The sequence below is a fragment of the Calliopsis andreniformis genome, chromosome 7 (genome assembly GCF_051401765.1).
Source record: "Calliopsis andreniformis isolate RMS-2024a chromosome 7, iyCalAndr_principal, whole genome shotgun sequence".
Classification (NCBI taxonomy): domain Eukaryota; kingdom Metazoa; phylum Arthropoda; class Insecta; order Hymenoptera; family Andrenidae; genus Calliopsis; species Calliopsis andreniformis.
The window spans coordinates 5,339,772-5,359,282 of NC_135068.1; the positions used below are offsets into that span (position 1 = coordinate 5,339,772).

Sequence of the window (19,511 nt, forward strand, 5' to 3'; positions counted from 1 at the left end):
GGGCATTCAAAAATTGGAATTTTAGATAATAGTGTCTACTATTGTAACTTAATAATAATATTTTTTAATAATCCAGGGTGTACATACCATCCTGAGAAAATGTTTCAGATTCTGAAAAGATTCTTCGTAGCTATTGAATATTAAATACTCATCACAGAATAATTTCTTAACTCAACGTAACATTGAACGTAGTATTATCAATTGAAAATAAGAGTCAGTCATATTCCTGCTACGATCCTTAAGCAAGCCTATTGAAATAGCTTCATAATAAAATCTCAATTGACTCCTCTGTCTTTCTTCTACAACCAATTACAGAAGTCGCGATATTTTAATACACAAAAATGAAACAACCTGTACATCGATTATCATTTAATGCACTTCAATCTACCACGGCATACAAATCAACATAATTGGCGTATACATGGAAGCACAACTCTGATTGTTAAATACCTAGCTAATTAGCGTTGCCAATCTTTCAGCCATACTTTAAAGTGCGTCATCATATTTATTATAATGAACTGAACGCATCTGGTGGACAGACGCTGCGAGCTGCAGACAATTCAGCTTATTATCTCATTACGTACTGGTTTCATTAGGGAAATTATCTGGCTTGTGTCCGATATTTCAAAGGGCGTTACTACGTGTCATAGGACTTTCAAAAGATTACTGTGCCATCGACGGACGTGGAATTTCCGAGGGCTGATTCGACGCAGACCGTTGGCCTCAGCCTCCCTTTCACCCCGCTCCCACGTTTCCGCGCCGTTATTGTGCTCGTGCAGGTTTACTTTACTGACGACACAAAGGGAATGTAAGACGCCAGTGGTAGTGTACCGTCGCAGGTCAGCCGTAAAGGCTCCTGGAGACACATAACTTGCCACGCGCTTGGGCAATCGTGTAGCCTCATTGAAATTGCATGTTGAACGGGTCACGTAACTCGATCTTGTTGTTATCTCAGCTTTCACCGTTCTTTCATCCCGACTGCTTTTAATATTATCACTGAGACCATAGAACCACTGAGTTTCATGAATAGAAATATCATATGACCTTAAATTAAATTGTAATCTGATGCTTTCTTAATTTGTAATTGAGATACAATTTTGTAAGTGGAAAATTATAAGCATCGTCGGGTATAAAGTACTGATTAAATTGTTATTTATGAATGTGTTAATGTTGAAAAGGAACGATTTGTAATCACGCAGATACGTTACATGTTGTATATACGCAAAGTGATTTGAGAATTTTCCAGTCGTAAGAATTTTAAAAATGCAGATTGCATATTTACGAGAATATTGCGACAGATATTATTAATTGCCGCTTAAATTTAAACATGATGAACAAGTTATATTACATGTCGAGCGAGTGAAATTTATTATTCCGAGTGGCCGTTGTGTGATGTTTTACTCGTGAACAAGCGCATGAAACCTGCGTTTTTAAAGCTTCATAACTACTGTAGAATTAATATATAACATTGAATTATCTTATATAGGGTGTTTCTAAATATAGGGGACATTTTTGAAAGATAAATTTTAGACACAAAGTAATGAAAAAAGTTTTTACTAATTCTGCAAAATAATATTTAAAACTATATGTAATACTCTGACGTACATGGTGCTCTACAGTATACATGTATATAAAAAATGATAAGGAATGATTTTACATGCCAAAATAAAACGAAAATCAAGAAAGACGAAATTCTGTTTGAGGCTCCGTTTTTAAGTTATGGATAATTAGAAGTAGGTACTTTTACTATCGCTGCGCTGGGTCTGATCAGCTAACGCGAGTCGGCAGTAGTAAGTCCCAGCGCGAGATCCGTGAAGCGGCGGCAGTAGTACAAGTCCCCGCGTCAGACCCAATTTCATGCATAACTTGAATGCTTTATAACTCAGAAAAAAAGCCTCAAATGCAATTTCATCATTCTTGATGTTTGTCTTATTTTATCATGTAGAATTGATTTTCAAAGTTTCAAAAATTTTATTATAAGAATTGAGTTGTTTTAGTTATATAAGAAGACTGAATAAAATTTTGAATTCTGAATTATAAAAATATGCTTTGAACACTGCAAATTCGTTTCTACTTAGGAGGTAACCTTATTAATACGGAAATTATTTCAATTCAAGCTAATATATGAATAAGTCTTCCTATTAGTAATAACAAATATTACAATTAGTACTTACCATTATCAGCTCTTCAAACTGGTCACTCTTTCTCGAACACTCCTGCACCTTTTCTGTTTCTAAAACTCTGCATCCACCGCGCCCAGCAAAACTTCTCAACAGCTTCAAAATAAAAGATGAAGAAGACAAATAAGTAATAAAAATGAATAACACAAATAAATAAAAACAAACAAGGCAAGGAAAGTGACAAAGTAGTCGTTTATAATGGCAGTCATGAATTCGATTTATTAAGATATTTAGACCGACAATTTCACCAGCTATAATCTAATTCTCTGATCGCCAACCGTTCGAAGTGTCCCAGTGGGCATCGTAAAAATTTCTGGGCGTGGTGAAACCGTCGGGCACGATACATTAATAACATTATCATAATAATCTTTAATACGACATATCTATGATCGCTGCAGCTTCGATTTATTCTCTATTCAACGATATATCCTCGATCATCGCCGTATATCGTTCTCGAAAAACAGTTAGTGTGCATACGCTGTACACAACGCTCTATGTCTGCGCTCGCTTTTAACAATAGCAGCCTCGAATCATCACCGTTGAGGACGACGATCCCGATTGATCACAGCACAACGTATCTACAATATTTACAGAATTAATCGGCAAAGACGCGTTTCACGCTTGGATCCATCACAGACAGTCCACGAGGATCTCTATGTGCACCAGAAATGGAGCATGAAGCTTTTTTCGAAAGAGTACACTATCAAGTGGAAGCTTGAAATCACCTGGCTTGTCTTGCACACTACGGTTCGACGTTAAATCAACACTCAATTATTTTTTCCCCTATTTTCCGTTTTGATATGTGCAAGCAACGAATGTCAGAGATCGTGACCACTGGCACGAGAAGATTGCAGAAAAGTTACAAAAGTTTGTAAACTTCGGTAAGAATATGTAAAATGGTTATTATAAAAAGTTCTTTAGAGAGTGAGTAAGAAATATTCACAGTAAATGATATGAGAGGAAATATTTTTGTTTTGCAATATTAATGAGAACTTCGTGGGAACACGTGATTCTAGATTTTTTAGTAAAAAATGCGAAACGGACTTAGAAACACTTTAGGAAGGTTACTGTGATGTATTGTCCAGAGTCTATTTTTCATTAGTATATTCTTTCGGTGATTAGCTGTGATCGTATCAAACTACGTGAATTAAGGGAATATAGCGTACAGTATTTATATACCAAAAAAAGACTTCTCAAAAAGTGACATCAATTAGTGTTGTTTCTACCTAACCGTGTATCTCAGTTAAATTCCTTGGTAAATCCATTGTGAAGCATATAGTCTACGGTTAAATATACTTCCAACCTTGTTAAAGCTAAAATATTGTCGTTGATGTGTAGTGGGCAGACCTGGGACTATTCGAGTCATTTGTGATTATTCTCGTCATTTGGAATTAGCTAAATGTTAATCACACATTTACTCTAGAACTTTTTGAGACTGTAAAGTCATGCCATTCATGCCTCCTACTCTTCACGAATCCCACTTTCAGAAATTCTCTGAAAATTGTGATCAAACTTTTTTGTTAAAAAATTGGACAAAGCAACCAAACTTATATTTTTAATATTTACGTATTAAAAAATAAATTGAAACATGGCTGTCTTTACATTGTTTTGAATTTATAAGCATAATTTAAAATAAACTGATAGGAATGGTATTTGATGTCTGTTTAATCAGGAAGATCTAATCAATAGTCTAAAAACCTTCTTAACCATTTATAATCTCTATAAACCTTTTTAATAAGAAAAAAAAAGATTATGTAATATGGAATTAGTAAATATATTAATAAAGATATGTATTAACAATCAATTAAAAAATTTGAAACTTTTTATTTAAAAAAGAAAGCTTTGATATATAGGTGTGCATAATTAAGTTCACAAAAGCGATATGAGAACGCCACCTAGCGGCCTGAAAATAAAATATGATCGATATATTGGTATGTGACATCAAAGTAATATGGCGTTACAAAAAACTAGTAAATTAACAGACTTTTATTTTTACCAATTAAATTCCTGGTTGATCATAAAATTTTAAATAAATCTAGAATTTTTAAAATTCCGAGCCCAAAAGTGACTTCCATATCTCAATAAACTTGATGACCAACTGATGAAATCATTTTGATTACCAAATCATCTAACTACTAGGATCGACCAATAACTCGCCACTACGATACTCCTCTTTAAGTTCCACCTAGCCAGAGTAAGAATAGTTAGACCTGCCAAGTGTGCATGGTCGACCTATAATTATCCTCTTTCAACTCACACTGAATTACCCAAAAATACTTTCTTTGATCTCCCCTATTCCTCGTTCTAATTCCTGCGACTAGCTTTTCATTAACCTATATAATATTTCCAGGATTAACGATTCTCCAGTATTTAAATATTAAATATTCAAATACGAGAATTCGCGCATAAACCGAGTTCATCGAATAGTCCCAGCCCTGGTAATATGTTGTACAACATCCGGTTCACCTTGCGTACACAAATCGAACTGAAACGATGAAGCTCTCTGCTCGAAGAAACACCGTCGTCGATGATTCGAGGCCACGCGACAACGCCTGACGTCGTCTTCCTCTATCCTCGGGAACTCTCAAGTATGCCCGTTAAACATGCCGAATAGTCGCGGTTTCGTGTATATTACGTATGGTATGACTAGCCTCCGTGTTAGTGCATGCACGCGTTTGTCAATCGGACAGCTAATGACGAAACATCAGAGCTCGTACCCCAACGAAACTACGATTCGGTTATATGCGTTATATGTATATTTATGTTTTCTCGTTTAAACCTTTCCTTCATGCGTACGTACGTATATGCATTACATGGTACCGAGATTATGTCGCTCCGCACTGTGCCCAGGTGGCGAACGAGCGATCACCCTGCAGGTAGTATGCCAGTTGCCGGGACAAAATGTCCTCCAGTGACGTCACAGAGTAGAAAATGGAGGTGGCGCCAGCAGTGCAGTCGAATACCCCGCGGCACCACCACTCTTCTACTCTGTGGCGTTACCGCAAGACATTTTGTCCCAGCACATGGCAACACTGCCCAAAAGTCTCCGTTCTATGTGCTCGTATTCGAATAACGCATGTGTGAGATCGTCGTACCTTGGGGACGACCAGTACGCAAAAACTTGGCGAAAAATAATGGCTTTGGTGGGGCCGAGGATTCACGTACTGCGCCGTCGTGCAACGCCGCTAGGACGCACGTCGCGGTTCCGTCGGCGGGAACGCGAGACACCGACGTGGAACGAGCCGCGCGACGAGAGGGACGGGAACCCCCAACTAGATGTTCCAGGTAGTCACGGAAATCGATGCTATATATGTACACGTGCGACTAGAAACGAAGAAATCCTGACACGCTGCTTGTCCCCGACCGGGCACAACTTGTCCTCAACACTCGCGCAACTGGAACTACCCTGGACTTATCTAGGCGCTTTTGATTATAAAACATTTTTTGGCGGAACATTCGAACAGGCGTGCGCAAGATACACCCTCTTCGCGTTCAGTTGTCACAGTTTCTCCGTTTCTGTCATGTATTTGATGCACGGGTCGTGGGGAGACGGTTCAAGTCTTTTCTCGACCCATAAGCCTAAGGATTCCTCCATACTTACGTAACATATTATATTTGTATTTATATATATGTATGTATATATATATATCTTTGTATATATATTATTCTCTTTGCTCTCTCTCTCTCTCTCTCTCTCTCTCTCTCTCTCTCTCTCTCTCTCTCTCTCTCTCTCTCTTCGCTTTCTCTCTCGTTTTCGCACGCTTCCTTTTACTCTCTTTCTCTCTATACGTCTACTTTTAGTATGAAAATAATTTCAAGCGCGTCTTGTCTCGTCGCACTCGCCCATCCAGACGGAGGCGGCGAACCGGAAACTGGCAGCCCTCCTCTGGTCTGATCACTGTCCAATAAACACTAGAACTGGAAGCCCCGTTCCCGCGACGTGAGAATCACCTTCGGATGGCTGGAAGCAGCAGCGACAGCAGACTCACAAAGAGATGAAGAACGAGCTGAGCCCGATGGGATACAGCTGGGCTCAGGGCATCTACCGGAAGCTCGCTTGGCGGCCTCATCGATGGGGAACCGTAATCCCTGTCGTAATCTGCAAGCAGAGACATCTGGTTGTGCTTCGACCGCTGTTGGGCGTTATCCGATTTACTTCCAATGGGACGTCTGAGACGATTAGCCGATTCTTTTAAGGCGTTTTGTGGAAGTGATTCGTTCGATCGATTATGTGGCAGTCGTGATGGATTACTGTGTTTAGATTCATCGGATACGGATAGCTTTTCAGCTGTTTTTCGTGAGATCGATTGCTTACTTAATTTAATCTCTTTACTGGCGCGTGTCACATATTACTCATGTACTAATTCAAATATAATTACTAAAGATGTAACATTCGTTATCAGGGAAGCAATAAATCTCAACATGGTGAATAGATATAGCTAAAGAAGGAATTGAAGCAAGTCTTTCCAATTTTAATAGAAGTGGACAGATTATTTGTTGTAGAGAATTAAATGTAGAAAAAAAGATGATACGATTTATTGATATTTACTGTTTTAGATTAATTAGTAAAGAAAATTTTAATTCAATTGTGAAGCGTTTATTGTTGAAAGAATATTGTTGGTTAGGTGTAAGGAAGAACTGTTTTTTATGAAAATATCTGGAATAAAATCATATTTAATGATGCAATGCGTTTGTCTACATGGTGCCAGTGACTGGAAGTAATAATAATAATAAGATGTTACATACTACTTAGGTTATATGAGCCAATGCAATATGGTGCCAGATTTGAAAACGATATTTCAAATTATAATTCATAAAATGTTATTCAGGTTTTTAGTTTGTCTAGTATTATAATTAAATTGTTAACTGACATACACAATTGTACAATTCGATTAATTCGAGTATTTCATAGCTTCAATTGCTTTAACAAAATGATTCTAGGTTATGAATTATGAACTATACAAAAATAAACGCTGGAGTTTATGACGCCAAGTTTAAAAAGAGATTTTTAATTCTTATTTAGTCAATATTATTTAATTTCTTAACTGCTTTGCAAAATCCTTAATATAACATACAAAACTTAGTATAGCAATTTAAAATTTCCTTTCGAACAGGATCACTTATTGTAACACATCCTGTATGCATTCGAGCCCCAATTTTAAATGGTAGATTTAACATAAGGCATATTTTCTGTAATCAGCTTTTAATAATCGAAATGATTCTTTTAATTCAGGAAATTGGCATGGTAGGTCTATTTTAACACGGACATCTGAAATTGAAATTCAGTTAATAAACAAAACCTCCTTAACATTACATAACAGTTTTTACCCTCACACTTTCTAAACTATTGTTCACGAAGTGTTAAATTTAGCTTCACTGTACAATCCCGAGCATTTACCTTTTAAACGGAACAATTTTGTTCATTTCCATAATCGCCGCATGTTTCTCGTTTCCTCGTTCACATTAAATTGTCCTATATATAGAATTAATTTTGAATTCTCTCACGCCATTGGGGCCGAGGTTTTGGGTCGCAGAAATGAGAGTACAACAAAGCCTGCATAGGAATATGTTATTCGAATAATAGACCGTTTGAATAATAATACAACACTTGGATAATCGAAAGTTTGGATGGTAATTGTGCGAACAGGTTGAGTACCATTCTGAAAGGACTTTGGTCGAACAATGCCCGCGTAATACGAGTTTTGCGGAAAATAAATGTGCAAAACGATTCGCCATCTCGTTAGTCCGAGTTTAAACAGCTAACGCGGAACAAGCACAGTGTATGCTCAAGATAACAAATACGTATAACAATAAAGTTCATTAATTACTCAAATATTATGACAGAGCATTCGAAAGGTTTGCAGTGATATTAAATATTTTAATGTTAAAAAAACATTTTTATAAAATAGAACACAAATTATTAAGGTAAAAAGAGGTCTTAGATATAACAATAAGTTTTTAATTCAAGAATTTTGCCTTTTGAAGCGACACGAACAGAAACTTACGAAGTTGTTCGACTGCTCATTCCGGAGCAATACGAATGCTCCATTTTTCTCGATTATTTCCAGAATTTGAAGCATGACACTGTGTTAAATGTAATTACATACTTTTACTGCTAAATCTCTCAAAGTGTATACTTATAATATTGATATTTTAATCTCAGAATTTCGCCTTCGGAGCGACACGAACAAGAATAGAAATGCTATGTCTCATTGGTTAAAATGAATCCTTAAACAGACTAATATAATATATTATGTAATAGCTTACATATCCTGTTAATATTTTAAGTATTCTAATAAATATTGATATTTTCTAATGATAGAAGAAAAAATAAAATTGAAAATAAGTTTGTCGAGTTCGACCAGCTAAAAGTTCGAGACTTCGTTAGAGTTCGAGTAGTTCGGTCACAAAGTAAGCTCGAGAAATTTAAAGAGTTCAGGCCGAAAGTTTCAGAGTTATAAGTCTTGCTGGTTTCAAAGTTTCAAAATTCGATCGATGAAGTCAAAATGCATTCGATTGAGGGAAAGAGGAGAAATTGTGCTGTATAGTTTCTAACTAGAGATATTCGCCTGATGCAAGTTTCTTAAGAAGCTGAAAATGAGGGACAGGTATTCTTTTAAGCTGCAGTAATTGAAGCTTCAGGAGTGAAATTACTGTCTAAAGTTTCCTCCCTTTGATTCTATTCTGAGTCACAAAGAGGTTTTTATAAAAACGTTTTAGGCGAAAATAACGCGAAAATTGTATATGTTAAAAAGAGCTTACAATGAAAAGCAAGTTTTAGTTGGAAAGCCATTTTTATTGTTTCACTTTTAAAATTATAAACGTCTCTATAGAAAGCATTAGAGTACGTTATTTTTATCTTCATTTCATTGGCAACTATAATTCAGTTTATTTAATTCGTCACAGGCTAATGTGAGAGAAGTTTCAGGAATTCTTCGATTGATTAATCATTTTAAAACAAAGTGATAGTTTAAATTTGATACTATAAGATTAAAATAGCTTTTGTCTTTTAATGTGACGGGGTTCATAGAGCTTCACTTTCATGAAAAGAATTCACTTAAAATTCCGTAATGTTTTACTGAAGAAATTGTAGTATGAAATATTTAAAATATCAGGTTAAAAATATTTTTTCGAATTCTTTAATAAAAAAATTCATTCGCTATTTGAAAATTTAATTTACTTCTCAATTTCGTGTGTATTTGTCACACTTTTCAATGACTAACATTTTCTTAATTATTAGATAGTTTATCTGTCCTATTTGAGAAATAAAAGTTAATACACCACTCTTTAAAAAAAGATATAAAACTTGCAAAGTGTATAATAAAACCTTGATACTTGCACTTGTTTCGACTCCATTTTTCCATAACAATCAGGGTTCTAGTTATAACACTTATTAATAATATTTACGATCAATTTTATCACTCATTAATAATTTTTCATAGAAAAATATAAGAGACAGGGCCTAAAGAAGTTAACTTGATAATTTAAAACAGTTCAAACAATTATAAAATTACTCCATCGTGTGTCTTAGAAGCAAACTGCAATCAGATGCATTCGAGGATGAACATGTACATATTGCCAATTCCTTGATTCCTTCCACTAGCCATATCGATTCAATTCCGGATTCCGATTGGATGGCCAGTTGTCCCTAAGTTTTTCGAATCGATCCTAGTTAAATCAACAGTACCACCTGTAGCGCTAATACTAGCCTCGTAATGTTGACAGCTATGAATACATGAATATCAACGGAGGAAGAAGTCGATACGTATGTTTACCCTGTTAACCCTGGGATTCCAACGTAACCCAATATCATTCGAATCGAAATGGAGCGGTTCAATGTGCATACACGCGAACACGATATCTTATCTCCGCTGAACATCTACAATTTCAAGTGAAATGAAACGTCGTCCAAAAATGCTTGTAAAATGAATGTCATCTCTACGATTCACTACCGCTGTGGGTTGAATGAAAAATTGGAATCGTAAATCTGGAGTGGTAGATATACTGCTATTTGCTAAATGATAAGAAGAAAAATTTTAGTGCTTTTATGCACGATAAATTGGTATTTGGAATTATTATAGTTTATAAATAGTATAACTGTTATACAAAGTGTCTTATAATTTTTCGTTTGCAACACCCCGTATATTATACTACTTTAAATATAATTTAATTGTTGTTTGTATAATATAGGAGAATTTATATTACACGAATTAATGAAATTAATATCTCAGAATATCCTATTTTGTTATTTTTATTGAAACAAAAGATTTAGACTTTATTTAGTTTTATTGTAATATTAAATATAACGCTGCTGACATAATCAGATATTAATTTATATTATAGTGTTTCAGATGATCATGAAAAATCTTAGTTTTGATTCGAAATAACATTAACACAACCCTACATAACCTTCATCTAACCTTTACTTAATCTTGACATAACTTCTACACTTTGATGCTACTACATACATATATATATATAAAAATTGACTTCCCTGCGACAGCACTCGTATGGTTTTGAGAATCTATTTCAAAGAGTTTTAAGGAAGTGGAGTTTTTTTATTGAAAATTTAGACATACATATTATTAGTTTTGTATGTCTAAATTTTCAATAAAAAAACTCCACTTCCTTAAAACTCTTTGAAATAGATTCTCAAAACCATACGAGTGCAAGTTCAAGGCAACCTAAAGTAATAAAATCTTGAGGAAAATTCTCATTTCAGAGCAATATAGTACATTTACATCACGGTATTCAAAAGGTAATAAGCCTGGCAAAGAAGTTGAGAGCAGCTAACGTTCTAGCGAGAACGAGTGTTTAACGAAAATGCCTTTTTGCTCGTATTAGGGGAGGTTAGAACACACGTAAGAAGCAAAAAACAACGAACTTTTCTTATTACAGGACTGATCGGGGAACAGTTGTCGTGAATGCACGACGTTTTCCTGGAGTAGTTTTCCGTTCCGCTTTGGCTCACCCGCCAGAAAGGGACGTCGAAATCGCACGTCCAGTCGGAAAAAAGTTATTCCCACCTACGAATAAAATCCACGGTACGTGACTTTCTGCATGAACAGCGTCAGACGAACCGTTCCCCGCCATCTTAACAACGTCTTTACCACCTTTCGACCGTACAGTTTTCCTTGTATCTTGCTGTCGCAGGGAAGTCTTGAGAATTGAAAGGTAGCTGCCATGGGATAAGGTGAAATTATGAAAAACAGAACTTTCAGATATTGAAAAGAAAGTTGGACAATGATATTGCTTCCTGTAATATGCGTAACATAACCTTCGTTCTGGATTTTGTTTGTTATGTTGGCAGTACTAGCTTGTTTGGGGGAATTCTTTAGTTCCGTGTGAGAGTGCATGGGGAATATTAATTCCTCAAAGAATTATGTTTATGTTATTTTCTAGTGTTTAAATATTACATTTCATAATTTATTAAAAAGTGCAACAAATTACTTAGTCGTTATAACATTTTAAGCATTTATGTTAAAATGTAGACTACAAAATAATATTAATCTCGAGGTAATAATGATTACTATAAAATATTATGAGTTTAAATAACTTAAATTAATAGTGTACGCAATATTTCATTATTTAATTAGAGATTATAACGTTATTAAACCTTAATTAGCAGAAACGAGTTTTGTAATAATGATAACACATATATAATTACTATTATTGCTAATGATCGTGTATAATCATTTAATAATTACCACAATCAGTTACTTACTTAATTCAAATAACTGTGCACCTATTTTGCTGAATTCATACAGTGCCAATCTACAGTAGCATTAATTAAACTAATTAAATAAATACAAAGCGAATTATTATATGATGGAATATTATAGGACGATTATTTTGATACCTTAATTTGTTGAATCGTTATGTGCAATTCTCTTTAACTAAATTTATTTTCATGAGTAAAAAGAATTATGTATATAATGTGTAACTAGCAAATATCAAACTTCAGATATGAATTAATAATTTACTTACGAATTTCGAATTTTTTAGTCTAAAAAAGCTTCTGTAAAGACGGCACCACACAAGTTTTATTTAGTCTAGCGTTTTACGCTATATAAAATAGCGTATAATTAAAAAACTATGCATCTCTCTGCACAGGTGCACAGGAATTTTTTTCTAGAATCTTTTTCTAGAACTTTTTTTTTAGAATTCCTTTTTCTACAACCTAACCTCCAGAAGTGTCCCACATGTTTGAAAATCCCCTGTATATGTATTCACTGTAGGACATCCTTCATTTCACCTTGAAGTATAATATATCCTACCATTTTCTTTTTTCTTTTTTGAAATAAAATTTCTATCTAACTAAAACACTCTTGTTTTAAAATCCTACGACCCAAAAAATTGAAGAATAAAACGACAGCCATCTACCATCCCCATAGAGTCATTAATCTATCCCGCAACAATTAGTTTCCCTCCAATCAATCTCATTCAAATCACCGACGGCGCACGCGACCCAAGAAAAATCACAGTAATTCAAACTGTATAAACGATATTGAATCCATCCCCTCGACTAATTCACTCCCCCGCCATGAGGAACTAGTTATCGTTCCGATCAAATTCTGAAAACCAATACAGACCGAGAGCGTGTGCACGCTCTAAGAATCAATTCATCGCTGGGACGCGAACTTCGCCTTATTATACGTTCGACGTGAAAGTCGATCGTTCCGCTGGATGAAAGGGGCGAAGAAAACGTCGGGGCGAACGAGAGAGGTGATGGCACTGGGGCTGGCGACGGGGAGGCGAGTGGTATTCCGTTTTCGTTCCGGCGCCGCGGCCGAGGGCGGTCGCCGACGGCCGCAGGTCAACGAAACTCGTTTTTCATTAATTGAAAGTAAACTTCGGGAAAAGGGAGCCGCTTCGTCGCTCCTGGAAATCTTTCTGCGAAGTCATTGAAACTGAGTTAGAGAAGTGTGACTGCCGTGCCAGTTGCTGCCGATTTATTGGCATGCGAAACGAAAGAGCCCTCCGACGTGACGTTTTATCGGCGGCCCTGTGCAATGCAGAGGATATCGCGAAACTTCTGACACAATGGCGAACGGAATAAACCCCCTTGAATAAACGAATCGAATTTCGGCCATGATATTTCTTGCTAGCTGCGTTAATGGGGAGGCGGGCGTGTTCTCCACGTTTAATTAAAAGCCATTTCGACGAGCGTTCCTGGTAAATGCTTGTTAAATGCCACTGCTGTCAGTGGCGCCCTCGATTGTTGCGGAAGTATGGGGTTCAGAATGAGTGCAAGTATCGAGGCTCTACGTTATGGTATTGGCACGCTGGAATTCTTTTAACATCTTTTTTTATGTATATTAATCGGAAAATATTTGAAAACTTTTCTGCTGAAGATTATAAATTATTACGTACTGTAATAGTATTTGTTATACACTTGTTAATTGAAATAAAATACGAGCATGTAGAGAATAGGAGGAACGTTCTTGAGAGAAAATTAATGTAGCAACGAGTTTACAAATAAAAAATACTATACAATTCAATTAAAAAGAAAATAGATAATTGAATATTGTGGAAAATGATAATTAGACTATGATTTTTTATTTTTATACAGTTAGGTGAAATGCAAACATGTATAAAATGTCGAAAAACTCCATTCACGCTCTATTAAGGTTCCATTATGGTACCGCAAAGGTACGATAAAGGTACCATAAAGGTACATATAAGTTCAACTAATTCTCTAATTCTATTGATGATTATAAATTTAACTTTTAACTAACTTTAATTTCTGACTAACAATACCCAAGTTTTAACAATAAGAAATGGATGAAAACTAGAAAATTTTCTGACTAACTTAACCCGAATGATAAAAGAATATTATTACTATTAGAATTCAATATGGTGAATCGCAATAGAAGCAGCGCCATATTTATGTACATATCAGACAATTCCTATATATGTATAATTTTTCTTGTGAAACATATATAGGTAAAAGAAAGAATTTTTTAAAAAATTTGTTACTAATGATAAGTATCGAAATTACTAAAATTAAAATGCAGCTACTGAAAATTTTCAATTAGATTTTCCACTGTTATTCTAATGTTGTCATCGTAATTACTTTAGGATGTGAAAGGAGAGTTTCTCCTTTTAATATTGCCCCGTTCACGCGTAATTTTACATTGACGCGTTATTCCCCCACGGAGTGTTTAAACTTTTAATCGATATTCGAAATTCAACGGTAGTTAAACTCGTTGGACTGTTCTTCTCATGCGTATTCATAAGATATTATAATGTTTAATATTCATAAGCTACGCGATACTTTAGAAGGAACCAGCTGAAATCAGACCGACAACTGTAAAGAAATAAAACTGAGGGGAAATCCGGCTTCTGTCTAAAGAACTCCACTTGAAATGGAACATTCTACGCGCGTCTCACCTTTCCGATTAATCGGACTGAATTCATTAGGGACGCATTACAATTAAGTACGGTTTCACTTCCATGAATGTCAACAATTTAAATAAATACCAAGGCTATATAGAATTTCACGTTTCATCCATTAAACTGTCACAGAAACAGATTTAATTTTATTTTTAGCGCCATGCAATAACACATTATCGTTTAATTCTGATTTTATTGCCTCATATAAGCTCTGATAAAATAACGATGAAAGTTCAGAAAAGGTGACGAGATAAATTCGACGTGAAATGTCCGTGCATCATTGAAAAATGAATAAATTAATATTCATTTAAATCACGTTTCGATTTTGATGTTGTTTTCAACATTTTTGTTCAAATTAGCTATGAAATGATGATGCTGCTACTTGTTCTCCTCCAGTCGTTTAGCAAATATTTTACTGAAATAAGTAAGTACCTTTGAACCGTATGCAAGTGACTTCCAGATTACTCAGGTTTGAGGGCGAAGTTTAAATTCGACCGACAAGAAAATTTCGTCTTTTGATTGATCCGAACTCATTAGCGACTTCCAGCGAGCATTCCACTTGTACAGTTACAACTCTATGCAACTTAAAACCGACTGAAGATTGACGTCAACCTTGGTATTTCTGTTTAATTTAATTCATTCCAATTTGAATTTATGTTTCGCGCCTTAACTTGGGCTATTAATTCAGTTTAAGCTATTTTTACTTTTACTCTCTACTTCTTAAGATTATTAGTTCATTTTTACACATATTTTAAGAGATATGAATATACGTGATAATTGTTAGATTATGATAATTGCATATTCTATGAATTTTAAGAGAAAATTATAAATTTGTGATGCTTGTTATTAATGACGTACGTAGCAGTTAAAGTAATAATATGATTAATATATCAATAAAATCGCATGAAATACTCATTAACTGATCATAAAATTGGTATACCCTATATCACTTATAGAGTGTGGCAACAAATCATTTTATGTTAGAGAACATGATCCTAAAATCTATTACCAATTGATGTCTCCCCATAAATTATTGTCTCGCTATAAGCTCAGAGAATCAGGAATTTATTAGCTATTCCACTAGCTATAATATATTTTCGCTATATGTTTATCGTTTGGAACTAATCAGAAACATATATCATGTATAGAGCAAGCAATTTTCACCCTCCTTTAACTCGAGCCAATTGTTGAGTAGAGTGCTGTTATAGGGAAAATCTATTCACCCCTCAAGTGGTGAACATAACGATGAATATGGAACGAATATAATCAGTTGAACATATAACGAGAATTTACTGTATTCAAATTCACCTTCTTAAAGGCAAGGACCAAATAAAACTAAAAAATAGTTCCAAAGAAGTATTAGTGTACCAGTGAAGTTATATGTGTATTGAGAGAACGCTGTAACCAACCCTCAAACATTAATATCAAATGAACAAAACAGAGTGCCATATCCGCCAATAAATAAAAGTCAAACAACCCAATATCTCCCCTAATTCCCCCTAATACCTGCGTAGAGGTATCCCGAATCAATAATCGATCACCGTTAATCGCTTCAATCCGAGAATCAACCATAGAAAGCGAGGACATAAAAAACGGATCTAAATCGTGTGGCGAGCGAACAGTACATAAGTGCGATTCCCAATGGAATCAGCAGTGGCGGCGAGTGTGTAACACTGACAACCATTTCAGTCGATTAAAGTGGACTAGGTAACGCGGAGTGATTTGTTCGCAGCTAAAAGGGATCACCGAGCATGGGCAATTTACAGGATCTACCGAGCGAATCTCTACACCCCAGACCTGCGCCACCGTTGACGAGGTTTTAATTATGCTAATTACTCGAATGAACCGGCGACCGTGTAAGAGGCAGTCAGCTGAGTGTATCGTCGTGGGAAATGGCTGAGGCACGCGGAGAGCACGGTTAAAATAGATATTTACTGACCTGGATCTCGCCATTCCTCGACCTCGTAGTCGATAGGTCGTTGTCGTGATTTCTTGTTACCGTTTCTACCTAAAATACATCACATCAAAGCAATTTTACAAGGTATGCACTCCAAGGGCACGTCGTGGCTAAGGAGTGGACGAGAACGAATTTTCTCGCGCGGTTGCGAGAAGGGAGACTGCGTAGGTTCGTTCGCTAATTAATGGCCAGGTATTCCGCCTAATTCCGTGCTCGTTCGCGGGGATCTCGAGGATACCGTTGTTTCGGCCACTTAATTTACCTCGATTGCGTTCGCGTGATCAGAATCAACGTCGTGGAAGTACGGGGAATACCTGGAGTGGCAGCAAGAGGGATGGCTCACCGTTCTTCTTCATTGATGATGTCACGTGATAGGGCGGCGGAGTTGTGGACGTCGTAGAGGGCGCTGGTATCTCTGGAAATGGAGAAGGAGCAGCTTTGTTAGCCCTTACTATCGTGGGGGTCTGATTTATTGACAGTTGCTTGACAATCAGTCAGAAAATAACGCAAATGCATTGCCAATTGGAACAGTTGCAGGGATGAATGAAATGTAGAATAGGTTATGTTACTAGCAATGTGTTTATGTTAAAGCAAGTTTAGCTCGCGTTTTGTACAATGGTCGAGATTTTCTTATTTTAAAATATACTACAATATATACTTTTTTTCTGAGGCATTGTATTGAATATACATATAATTAAAACTAGAAATTCTCAAGTCATAGGATAAAAAAAGTTGAAACAATATGTATATAACACCCATTTTTATAATTCCCAGATCTGACCACATTGTATATGAATGTGCAAATATCTAATATCGAATTTTCAATTTAAAAACAACTCAATATCTAAATTCAAAATCATAGTTTGCCTTAAAGTATGAACTCTACAAGTTATTTGGAAGTCCTAACTGTGTACTTATTCAATATTGTAGATATTACACAAAAGGTACTACACACGATAAAGGTATTTATAGAATACAAATCGGTCGAAGTTAAAAAATTCAAGGCTGAACTTTCGTGGCACTCGTCTTGCAGCAATCGGCGAAGCGATATATCTTATTAAACTTTTAATTTCTACCAATTTATTCGTTCAGGGAGGTGGAAAGGTATACTCTCTCGGGATGAATATATCCTCCGTAAATTTAATCGCCAATTAGGAACAACATTGAGATGGAGAGCCTGTCTCAGTTTGTCTATCGATCGATGCCAACCGACTGCTAAGAGTCTCCGCGAAAAAGTCCATCGGGAATCAATTGACTGCTCAGCAGAGCATAAATATAGACATGATTATCCCAATTATTCCCAATGTCACAGTTTTCTCACGTAATTTTAGTTCCTAATAATATACCAAATTTACACTTGAAAATTAATCATACGCGCATTTTCACTTTTTTAAATTGTGTAAATCATGTAAGATGCGTTGGAGATTTTCTATTGGTTCATATACAGAGTATGTAGAAAGAAAGAGAAATTTGATGAGCACGTAATTAAGTATTGCGTCTCGTACTTTAGACTTACAATAGAAATATGTTAATGAACTTAGTGATATCTATTTTTATAGTACTACACTATATAATAATATAGTGGTCTTTTTAACTTTATCTTTTCTAAAATTAATTTAAAAAAAGCATTGAAAAAGTATTTAAATCTAAGTCTCCCATAACATATAATTTAATACAGTAATACACAGATAAAAGTATATAGTGTATACCATTCTAATAAGTTCCAAAATTTTAAAATATACAAGAAATTTTGCATAATAATAAATGTTTACTTTTCTTTAATCTTTAATACCAAATTTCTTAACATTGCTTTACAATTTATTATTTAGAAAGATATTAAGTAAAAGACTCACCATCTAACTTAATATAGCCATCTGTTCCACCTAGGGAGTTTTGCGCCACGCATTTATACGAGCCAAAGTCCTTCGGTCCAACGTTCCTGATTTTCAGCATCATGTATTTGTTATAGCCGTTGTCGGTGCACACTGTCTCGTACTTGTCACCTGCAATGGAATGGTAATTGCCTAGGGAAATAAAACTACATTCTTTGCAATTCAGAAATAATTTGAATTTCATAAAGCGAAGAAACAAAGAAATAAGGAGAATGAAAGAAATCTTGAGTTTCATTGCAAAAATATGTATGATTTCTTTTTGGTTCAAAAACATTGAACAAAATAGAAAAATGAAAATAAATGAAACTGTTCAACGGCTAATAGAAATAAAAAGAAAAGATTTTATTAATAACTAGTCTGCGAATGTTTATGCAAATTCCTATTTTTATCAACAGAACTAGAAAAGTGGAACCTAATTGAAAGTTTATTTCAACCTTCAAATATTATAATACATAGATTCTATAGAACTTTGGATGTTTTATAAATTTTTGCATATTATATGGATATTATACTTTTTCACATATTGAAATTTTCCATAAATGCATAAAAATCCGCAGTCTATTAATAACTAAGTATTTCAATAAGCAATCACACTTACGATTCTAAATATTGCAAATAAGAAAATTAGCTATAGTTAAACGAAAAATACAAAAATCCCTAGGGTATAGGGAATTTTCAAAATTGGATCAGTACTGCCAACGCGGCACCTAGTGTCTAACACTAAATCTACCATTTAGTCATGCAAAAGCTACGAAGTTGATGTTTTCTTTGATTACTTTTATATTTGTGAAACTTTGTGAGAGATATGTAACTTTCTAAGGCTTAGAATTACCAGAGACGATCATATCGCCACGCTCGGTCGTCCAATAATTGATTGAAGCAGGATAAGCTTCGGTGTGGCATTCTAACGTGACATCTTGCCCAATATACGCTCCCTCCAGCTGGTTGGGTATCGAAAGCATAGGAGGAACTGCAATCGAAAAAGGATGAACATGACGTGATTAACGATGAACCTCCATTATCCACGTTCTCCATTACGCGTACGCTCTGTCATTTGAACATTCCATTATCGGAGAACGGGTACCT

The 19,511-nt window shown here is 35.2% G+C and overlaps 1 protein-coding gene across 3 annotated transcripts in view; it reads right to left on the reverse strand.

Moving 5' to 3' along the window:
* Nucleotides 1-2,372: 2,372 nt before the first annotated feature.
* Nucleotides 2,373-19,511, reverse strand: part of LOC143181713 (neurotrimin) — a 242,852-nt gene continuing 225,713 nt past the window's right edge. For all 3 annotated transcript variants that reach the window (XM_076382260.1, XM_076382261.1, XM_076382259.1), the window contains 5 exons: nt 19,258-19,395; nt 18,387-18,536; nt 16,877-16,948; nt 16,516-16,584; nt 2,373-6,279 (listed from right to left, as the gene is read on the reverse strand). In XM_076382260.1, coding sequence (XP_076238375.1) covers nt 6,128-6,279; nt 16,516-16,584; nt 16,877-16,948; nt 18,387-18,536; nt 19,258-19,395 — 581 coding nt within the window. In that variant the 3' untranslated portion in view covers nt 2,373-6,127. The remainder of the gene's footprint in view (nt 6,280-16,515; nt 16,585-16,876; nt 16,949-18,386; nt 18,537-19,257; nt 19,396-19,511) is intronic.